The sequence below is a fragment of the Crocodylus porosus genome, unplaced genomic scaffold (assembly GCF_001723895.1).
Source record: "Crocodylus porosus isolate Cpor-Errol unplaced genomic scaffold, CroPor_comp1, whole genome shotgun sequence".
Lineage (NCBI taxonomy): Eukaryota > Metazoa > Chordata > Crocodylia > Crocodylidae > Crocodylus > Crocodylus porosus.
Genome location: NW_017728951.1, coordinates 39,778,385 through 39,788,888, shown reverse-complemented (window position 1 = coordinate 39,788,888; position 10,504 = coordinate 39,778,385). Strand labels below are relative to the sequence as shown.

At 44.9% G+C, this 10,504-nt stretch overlaps 1 protein-coding gene across 2 annotated transcripts in view; it reads right to left on the bottom strand.

Annotated features, from left to right (window-relative positions):
* The window catches only part of ANXA7 (annexin A7), a 32,060-nt gene that overhangs the window by 6,696 nt on the left and 14,860 nt on the right, over positions 1-10,504 (bottom strand). For both annotated transcript variants that reach the window (XM_019555659.1, XM_019555658.1), the window contains exons 6-8: positions 4,873-4,975; positions 4,485-4,579; positions 1,688-1,801 (exon numbers count right to left, since the gene is read on the bottom strand). In XM_019555659.1, the coding sequence (XP_019411204.1) occupies positions 1,688-1,801; positions 4,485-4,579; positions 4,873-4,975 (312 nt within the window). The remainder of the gene's footprint in view (positions 1-1,687; positions 1,802-4,484; positions 4,580-4,872; positions 4,976-10,504) is intronic.

Genomic DNA, 10,504 nt, shown 5'->3' with positions numbered 1-10,504 from the left:
CCCCCCCCCCCCCCAGAAACAACTGCTGAGTCAGGAGTTTCTCAAAGAGCAGTGTATGAATGACAATGAAGTAAGAGTGCCAATGGTAGGCAACGTGAAAGACTTAAAGGGAGAGAAAATATCTGAACTGACCTTTCCCTTCTTATGTGCGCTCAAGAGCAAGGTAAAGGCTTAAAAAGGCTGCCATGGAAACTATGCATGGGTCTCGATTTTTATCTTCTTATTTATAAATATAAGTGATGTCACCATTCAATCTTAGCCACTGGGTATATGATTGTTTCTGCCCCCCTACTGTCTACTCAACTGGCCTACGTGAGTGAAGATAGTGTCCATAATGTGCTACCTACTGCACAAATAAGCCAGGAACTTTAAGGATAGGAGTAATGGTTTCAGCATACAAACTCTTATTCTAACTGTTGTAACCAGCTCACTTGAGTCAAAATGGAATTTCTCAAACAGTCTACCTCACATATCACTTGAGCAATTATACAAAATGCAATGCAAATATGCAGTTCATTATTACATCTCTGGGAAGTCAGTCAAGAAAAAATGATACCCATAAGTAACCTATATTGTAGTTTTAGTATGTTTAGTATTGTAGTTTTATTCACATAAAAATAATTGTGACTCAATCTAATATGTATCTTGTGATATAAAGGAAAAAATCATTTGTAACAGTAATTCTTTAGCACCAGTCATGATTTATTTTTATGTCAAAAACATGGCCATTGCCTGAAAAAGGCTTAAAATATTACATGCAAACAAATGAAAATAACATTAATTTCTCAGTATTCTAGGCAAGAAAGAGTTTAGATTTTCAATTTTCAGAAAGTTAAGCAAACAGGGTGCAGTTTTCAGTGCAGTCCATCTTTTAACTTCCCTATTATGTCAAGATGTTTTAGTAAAGAAGTGATGGCAAGAGAAATAATCCAAAAGGAATAAAAGGGTGACAGCTGACTCCCTGTGATAAAATTTAAGTTGCCTTGACTCATCTTTAATTACCATCACATGGAAATTCTGCAGCTACTTTAGATTTGCTTGGTTTTCGCAGGCCTAACTCACTTTAAGGTTTCTAAAGAAACCATCCCATTAAGAGTTTGGATGTTGTAGAAAAAGTTTTTGGAAACTCTGGAAGCCATATTCTCAAGTTTCTGCCACCATTTTTTTTTTCCTTTTGGCTTTGTTCATAAGAGAGGTAAACCTTCAGTTGTTGATATTGTCGCACTAGAAATCAGTTAAAGGGCACAGTAAGGTAGTTCTGCAGTTTTAATAGCTTTGTCACATAACACAGGATCTACAGTAAAAGCCACATTATCTGGTACTTTACAAGCCAGCACTCTATATTAACCAGCTTGCCAGCTTGTAAAGTAAAGGTGAAACTGGAAGTGCCCACCATGGCACTTCTGGTTTCACCGAGCCCATATGGCCCAGGGCAAAGCAGCCTGTGCTACCAAGCCCCCACAATAACAGTTCTTTTTCCCCTTTCTCTTCTGGCCTCCTCCCTGTCCCTCACAGCAGGAGGGGCGGCAACACGGCAGGAAGGGCAGTGGTGCACTGGACATGGCAGGAGAGGCAGCCTTTCAGGTAAGTGGCATGTTTTGTTATCCAGCACCCCAATTTGCCATGGGGGCCAGATAACAAAGTTTTTGCTGTAATTGAAAATAAGTTATTCATGATAAAACTGTACCTTCATTGCATGATATAAACTCCAGGCATCATAATATGTTCTTGGCATGAACAAAGCTAAAATCAATTCTTCCACATTTCCACTTAGTTCAGATTTCAGGTCTTTAATTAAATCCTGTCCAATTACAAAAATAAGGATGAGGTTACAAATACAAAGGTGTAATGTGAAAAAGGTCAGAGGTCCAGATTACTGTGGGCAGCATTGGTATGGGTTAGTATTAAAACAATTGCAGCTTTTATACTGTTAGGGTGCCTTTACACGTGCTCCGGGGGGGCGGGTACATTTTAATGAGCAGTTTTCCAGAGCTGCTTAAATTAAAACACTGCAGCAGCTCAAGAATTTAAGACCCTGTGTTTCAAAATGGCTGTGGAGGCGCTTTAATGCTCATTCAACGAGCTTTCATTAAAGCGCCCCCACAGCCATTTTGAAACGCAGGACACTGAATGCACAAGATGCTACAACATCCTAATTGGAATGCTCCAACAGACTCGATTAATAGAGTCTGCCCCAGTGCATTCTAATCAGAATGTGTCAGAGCATGGAGATAGGCACCGTTAGAGTTTGCAGAATTTCAGCCCAGAATGGCAGAAATCTTACGAAAGGAGCTGATTTTGTGACAGGATTGTGACATCAGCTGTTCTTTTGAAATTCTGGATCCAGAATTCAGGTACAAACTTTCCACCCACCAAATGCAAAATGGGGATGGATTAGCAGTTCTATTCTTGGCCAATTTAGTTGTATTGTTAGGATTATAATCAGCACTCTCTGCAACTGGAATTCACTAAAAGGTAGAGTTGAGGTGATTCTGTCCAAAACTGCAATACAACTCCCTACAAATCTGCCCTTCCACTGAAATACTTCAGAGGCCGTTTCAGGAAGTGTTCTCATACTTAACAGGATTGTACCCCTCAAAATTCAACTGCAGCCATTTTCTTTTACAACATGGCTAAGAGAGCAGAAGGTAGGGTGCCCCCACTTTGTTAGCCTAGTAGTTAGAGCACTGGCCAACAGAATGGGAGATGTGTGTTTGAACCCCCTCGTGCTGAGAGAACTGAAACCAAACCTCCTGCCCCATACAGCATCCTAACAACCAAACTGTAGGCTCGCCCACGTATGACTGCTTTCTACTCATCTTACTAAAGCTATGTTGGTGCTAAGAATGCAAGATTCACAGGAGTGAGTAAAAAAGGAGCATGAGTATGGCCTACTGGGCCATTCAACTGAGAGGGGAAAGACCCGAGTTCTGGTCTCCAATGACAGCTTAGGCATTTTACCTGAAACAGTCACTGTAATTAAACCAGAACTGCAGCTCTGCATTAACACCACCTTTAGCAGACTGTCCACAAACAGCTCCTAAAATTCTTACTTGGAGCAAGACTTACTTCAGCAATAACTTGGCCTAAGGAATTTAGAAGGAGGCACCAGACCATCCTAGCTGCATTTCAATCGTTTTCATGATATATTTTGCATACACTTTTGTTGCATTTTTCCCTATTATTTTCAGATCTTTTCTCCAATTAGGATTAAAATACAGAATGGTTTTAATTATCTGCAAGGATTTGTGATCACTCCCATTTAAGAGTAGTTTGAATTGGAGTATTTTCTGCCCTTTAAAAGATTTATAAAAATATAGGAAGCTGTTGTTGTTTGGTCATGACTGCTTGAAGAAGTCCTATGAACTGTCAGAGGTATTCACCTGAGCTACTGACAGCAAGAACATAGGTGACTATATGCAATACCTTTAAAAAAAAAAAATACAGAAGTCAGGTACGTTCTGCCTGGGACTAAAAAACAAATGCAGACAACATGGCTTCATAGAGTGTTCATTTAGTGGCATGATAGGATCTCATCCCTGATCCCAACAATAACACCTCTTGCCATGCTACACATGTTGTGGAATGCACATTTTTGGGATAAGGGATCAGATCCCAATCATGCCATTACTACTTGCCAGTGCAGAGAAAGACCAGAATCATGATCCCAGGCTGTCCTAGCACCAGCAAGTTAAAAGCCAAGTGCCCGCACCCTGGTGTAAACTTGTCCTAGCCCCAGGATTGTACCCAGAGGCAGGTGGAGACTCTGGTGCAGTCCCAGAGTCCCATGTACCGGGATGTCAGAGAGCCTGGCATGCAGCCCAGCTGCACATTTTTATTTATTTGTTAAGTCCTGGCACACTGGAATCCAGAAGTTCTCCAAACCAAGGGTGCCCATGATCCAGGGGTTTCAGAAAAAACTGGTCTGTGCAGCTATGCTGCACACATGGTTTTTCAGGGGGACCCCAAAATCAGGGAACTGTGGCCAGGATGTGTCAAGTTCCTTGCTTCACTGCTGTCTGAAAACTAGAGCACAGGGCAGTCAACCTGCTGTGTTGTAGGGAGTTCTGTGGTTTCCCATGACCTGGCACCTCAACCCAGCTAATGAGCTCCCTTTGACTCAGCACCCTAAAAACAGTGAGGTACAGTCCTATGCAGGGCTGCACTGCAACACTCTCAGCCTGCAGTCTCAGAGGAGCTGCCAACCAAGCCGCAAAATGCAGGCTGCATGGTGGGGACCCTGCCACATGTTCAATTCAAGGCATAATGGAAACCAGCCACAAAAATAATGTATGTTTTTGTGACTGGTTTCCCTGTTTTGTCACATTGCTAACTGCCTGAACATGTGTCCAGGTTACTGTTGGTGATTAACAGGTTAATCGCATCTTAAATACAACATTTGCAAGGGGCCAGTTACCATGTTGCTACTTAATTTTGTTTTCTTTTTAACTGATTCAAACAGTGGCCAGTGAACAAAAACATACCTTGCCATACATGGTTTTGAAAGCTGCCTTGATTTTCTGCCTTTGATCACTGGAGCGATGAGCCACGACATCAATGATAGCTTTCTCATCCGTTCCTAGGAAACAGAAAGTAATTTTATGAGAAAACATAAATATCTTACAAAATGCTTTGTTTCACTCTCTGGATATAGTGCAGAGTACAGAAATTTATTGACAAATAATACATGAGCTTAAATGATAAAATTTTCAAAAGCAGCTAAATGCTTTACGCTAAAGGCACTTCTGAAAATAAGACTTAGAATCCTTTGGGAAAAACAGGTATCCTAAATCTATACAATGAGAAGAAAAGGAAAATACTTCTTGACTCAGTATCCCTGTACACTTAAAATCTATACCAATCTTTGTTTACCAAATCCCTTCATGGCCTTGCGCAGTATTTCTGCATCTTTCCCAGCATCAAAGTTCGGAGCAGCTTGAATTGTGCCTTGGTAACTCTGGGTCATTGCTGCCGGCTGGAAAGAGAGAGTTGGGCGTTACCAGCCAACAGAAACAAGACAAAGTACACGTAATGTTAAACTCTACAGTTGGTCCTCATTGATGGGTTGCCAAGGATTCAGCCAGTCTGTATTCCTGAACACCCCTTGGGGTGGTAGGAAATAAGCCTTTAACAGGTAGCACAAAACATGCTGCCAATCTCTAGGCAGCATTTTAGGTACAGCACTTTTTTTTTGAAGACACTGGGCTTTCCAAATGCAGAATATACAGAGGACTGGAGAGAGAGAACTACCATGTGGTAAAAAGACAATAGTTTTGCTCCCCTTTTCTACAAGACAATTTCTAAAGCAAGTCACCAGGAGGGATATCCTTTTCCAAACACATACTTCATGGAGTTGGACACTGTGCCAGGGATTATGCAGATGTTGAATAGAAAGAAATCCACCTCTCAGGCCATGTCCTGCATTGGCTATGGCAACAGCTACTTCTCTGGAAGCATTAAGAGCCTTCAGCCCACCATCCCTAGTCCCAGTTTGCCCCATGGCACCCTGGTTATCCAAATGAAGCTGTATCTATAACACATATACACATTCTGCAGGGTCTGCAAATGCCATTCGGAAACAAAAAAGCAACTGCATCTGTCCTATTGTATTTGGGCACCACTGCTTTGGGAACTCAGGAGGCGTTTGCACCAAAGGAAGATCAATGCCTCTTGGGGCTTACTGGCAAGAGATCAAAGATGGGCCTTCTGTTCTTGGATCTCAAGTGGAAAAATTATCATGCAAATACTCAGTATAACACCCTGAATTAAAACTGGCAAAGCCTGATATACAGAACAAGAGAAGCAAAAAGATATTGCATGTTCATCTCATTCAGTGTCCATGGAAAAAAGTGCTAAATTACAATTTACTGAAAATGAAGGAACAACAACCACTCAGCACCTTTCTAAAATACAACACCAGAAAATATACCAACTGCATTGCCTGGAACAAATACAGACAACAATACCAGAGAGTGACCAGGAAACATGGCAACCCATGCTGTTAAGGAACCTCAAGGACATGTACAGAACTGGTTTGGCCTTTCCATTTACTATGCAATGCTAAGTGCTCTGCAGGCTATTCTTTAAGTTTTCTAGGGAGTTGGTGCCAATGTAAACTACCTTTTATAAAGCAGTAACTTCAATGCATTGGTCCTCTGCATATCCACAATCTGGAAACAGGAATAGGCATCTGTATTGGTCACATGTAACAATACCCGATTATAAAAAATCAGCATCTATTTTGTGCTCCCATTGTAGAATATACAGTATGTATAACATACTATATACGTGACTAAACCTCCTTAGAAAATCTTCTAAGTATGCAGTTAAAATGAACCAGACAAAATTTACTCATTGGCAAAGGCCTTCTAACTACACCCATGATACTCTTGTACATAAAATTGATGAAGAGGAGCAGACAGATGGACATGTGCATCTACTGGGGACAGAGGTGAGACGTCTCTACCTCACATGTGCCAAGGCAGCAGACCCCTCCACTCCTCTGCATATGCTGTGAAGGGGTGTGCCTACTAGATCCATACTTTCATAGATCCAGTGGTAGAACCCTTGCATAGGGAAGAGTGCAGAGGCTCTGGTCTTATTTAACCAAGAGCCCTGAACAATAGCTAGCCTTTGTGGGGTAGATTGCTATCATACCCCCTCCAAACCTATTTGCAAACTAATAGTTGCATGAGGCTCATCCGTATGTTTATAGAGAAATCAAGAATGGTATGTCATGCTGGCTTTGCTCTTGCCTTAATCTTTCTTCCAAAATACCAGCTACTAGAACCACATTAAGGTTTCATTGATCACCATCTCCCTTTTAATATTTGTAAATTCTAAAAGATTTCCTGAACTTGTTGATTTTGTCCACTCTTCCAACTTCCTGAGAACAGAAGGTTACAATAGATTGTTGGGCAGAGCTTTCTATACAGCTAAGCAAGCAGGGTACAGGAAAAAGTTGGATTTAAAATGACATGTTGCCAGTTTGAATACAATCTTATTAACACGCATAAAGAATTTGTCCTCTGACCAATAATATATAGACTGCAAAATTGAGTCTGGAAACCCAAAAATGTATCTGGTTGAGTATTCATCTTAAAACATGGACATATGATATTCATTCCAAGTAAGCCATCATGCTGCAGCAGCTTACAACTTTCACTTCCAGTTCAGAAACTTTATGTCTGCTAAGTGAAAAGTCAGAGAGAAGGCAATGTACAGAAAAACCTTGAAGGCATAATCACCATCCTTTGATTTCCTCCATACTACACTATGGGTATATTTTCAATTAGTGTTTTCCATGCTGTTCTGCATAATGCCTCAGGGCACAGATTAAGAAATAGTCCTTACACTGTTTTCATATTGCTGGCAAGTCATCTTACTGCTTAAAACCAGTAAACTTGTGTGTAGAGCCACACTGAACTACACAGTGCTCCCCCCCGCAAATGCCCTCCTGGGGTGTGTGTAGCAGTGGGAGACACCCCCAGTCCCTTCCTATGCCCCCAAGACAAACCACTCACCACTCCATCCCACACCCTGTCCTGGCTGTGCAGCACCTGGCCCAGCCACACTCCCTCCCGTACTCTGCAGGGGCCTCAATTTGTCCCCTCTTAAAAACAAGGAAAAGGAGACCCTTCAATACAAAACTACATGGGTTTGAAAACAAATGCTTATTGTATCAAGAGGCAGCAAAAAAAGTCTTGTATGGGTTTTTCATACAAACACGGAAAGGTTCAATTAATCAGTCTTTTAAAAAACACTTCCAAGCTGCACCTTCAATCTAATAAGGTTGAGAACCATCTCAGACATGCATTTGATTTGTTTTTAGAAGAAGTTCCTTGGAAGGGATACAGAAGTATGCTACATAATTATTCACGATATAGATAACATGCCTTACAGTAGACTTAGATTATGCATTTTAAATGAAATAATATCAAGTTAGACTGTGATAGTCAGCTCTATAAGTTCCTATGAGAAGGGGACATTCCTAATAGGACAGACTTTTTAAATCTGACAAACAAACATATAACAGAATCCAATGGTTGGAATACAAAGCAAAATATAATGTGCAAATTTTAAGTTAAGAAATGAAACCCTAGAACAGCTAACCAAAGAATGTAGTGGATTGTTCTCGTTCCCTAAGTTTTAAAATCAGATTGGATGGCTTTTTTCCCCTTTAAATAAAGAATGGGTTCTAGCTCAACTAAAAGCAATGGGATGAAATGTAATCACCTGTATGGATCAGGGCACCTTTGGTGCCTGCCACTTTAAGGGCCTGAGCAGGCAGCAGAGCAGCCTGCAGGTGACTGCACTGCCAATCAGGAAAGTCACATGGCCAGCAAGAGGCTGCCTGATTGGAAGGAGGGCCTAGCTGCTAGGGAATAAGAGCAGGCCCTGAACAATAAAGCTAGCAGTTGCTGCAAGGAGCTGAAAGAACAACATCACCTGGTTGGAGCTACTGCTCTCAGAACACCTGGAGGTAAAAGGCAGGAACTAGGGGGATAGAAAAGGTTCCTGGTCCTGGGGCATGACCCAAAACAGGGGTTTTCAGCCTTTTAAAATAAGTGTCCCCCTTCTGACTCAGTTTCAGCTTCTGTACCCCTTATTATTTGCTTGCATTTAAGGGGGGGGTGCAGATTGAGGCCCCTGCAGTGTGGTAAGGAGTAGGGCTGGGGCAGGCATTGCACAGCTAGGATGTGGCACAGGATGGAGCCACAACCGGCTTGTCCAGGGGCAGCAGAGGTGGCTCTTGCTGGTATGCACACCCTGCGAGGGCATGGGGTGGGTGTGTGCCCCCTGACCTGCAGGGGGGGCTACCCCAGCAGTGGGAGAGAGAGTGGGCCTAGGGCAAGGGCTGCATAGTTTGGGGTGGGGGGGTGGCTTCTGCTGCTATGCACACCCAAGGGTGCTGTGGCGGGGCATGTGCCCCCAGATCTGTGTGGTGTGGGGTGGGCTGTGGCTGCCCCTGCAGTATGGGAGGAGTGGGGCTGGGGCAGGTGCCACATGTCCACAGCAGGATATGAGACAGAACTGCAAGTGGGTGGCGGAAGAGGGGGTGGCTCCCATCACTAGGTGTACCCTATGTGCCTGCGGGGCAGGGCAGACTGCCCCAGTGGTAGGGGGAGGGAGTGGAGCAGGGGCTGCGCAGCTGGGGCAGGGTGCGAGACAGCAGCAGAAGCTGCCCCTCGGCACGCGTCTATGTGCACCTCCCTGCATGTGGCTCAGTCCCATGTCCTGCCTTGGCTGTGTAGCTTCTGCCCAACCCCACATGGATCAGGGAACACATGCTCCCCCTGCCAAATGCCCTCCTGGGGTGTGTGTAGCAGTGGGAGACACCCCCAGTCCCTCCCCATGCCCCCAAGACAAACCACTCACCACTCCATCCCACACCCTGTCCTGGCTGTGCAGCACCTGCCCCAGCCACACTCCCTCCCGTACTCTGCAGGGGCCTCAATTTGTCCCCTCTTAAAAACAAGGAAAAAAATATAAGGGGTATAGGAGCTGAAACTGAGCGAGAAGCAGGACACTTACCATGAGGGCCTACAGGAGTGAGGCTAAGAGAGGGAGGGGGCAGATGCTGCACAGCCCAGCAGAGCCTGGGCCTGAGCCGCATGCACCCCAGGAGAGCACTGGTTGGGCTGTGCCAGGCTCTTGCTGGTGGGTGCTGGGCTAGGCTGCACTCAGCAGCTGGCAGTGGTGCTGAGGGGGCTATGGGAGGGGCTGCAGCCACTCCAAAATTTGCTGTAGCCCCACCAACTCCTCTCCAGCACCGCTGCCACCCACTCCAGTACAGCATAGCCCAGATTCTGTTGGGAAGAGCCTGGTGCTGTCCTGGCTGCAGCCTGCTCTGGCCCGCAGGCACATGACCCCCATGTTCTCCTGGGGATACACATAGTGGTGGTGCCGGGAGGTGGGGGCTGAAAAGGGGTGGGGAGGAGGGGAGAGCTCATATGTGGCAGCTGCCACTACCAGCTATTGGCTGAGGGCAGTGGCCTGGCAGCCAATCAAGAGAGTGGGTTGGGGGGCAGGGAGGTGCTGCTGTGGGGCTGGTGGGACCTGGCGCACCTCTCCCAATTCCCCAGGTAAGAAGCAAACATGCTGTGGGAGATGCTGCTGCCACACCCTAAGGCAAGCTCAGTTTCCACCTGCATGTAACCCTGAAGACCTTTCTAAGTACCTGTGGAGGTACGTTTACCCCTGGTTGACGGCCCTTGCAAAGCCACCGGACCAAGGCACTTAAGGGGGCACTTAAGGGAGCTCACCCCTGCCCCAGCCCTGGCACAATCTGTGGGCAAGACAAGAGCTCCCCAAGGGCACACTTGCCTGCCTGTACACTAATGCCAGGAGCCTGGGCAACAAGCAGGACGAGCTCGTCCTCCTGCTCAGAAATATGATGTCATTGGGATAACAGAGACCTGGTGGGACTCCACCCATGACTGGACCACGGGTATAGAGGGCTATACCCTATACAGGAAGGATAGTGTTGACAAAAGGGGCGGGG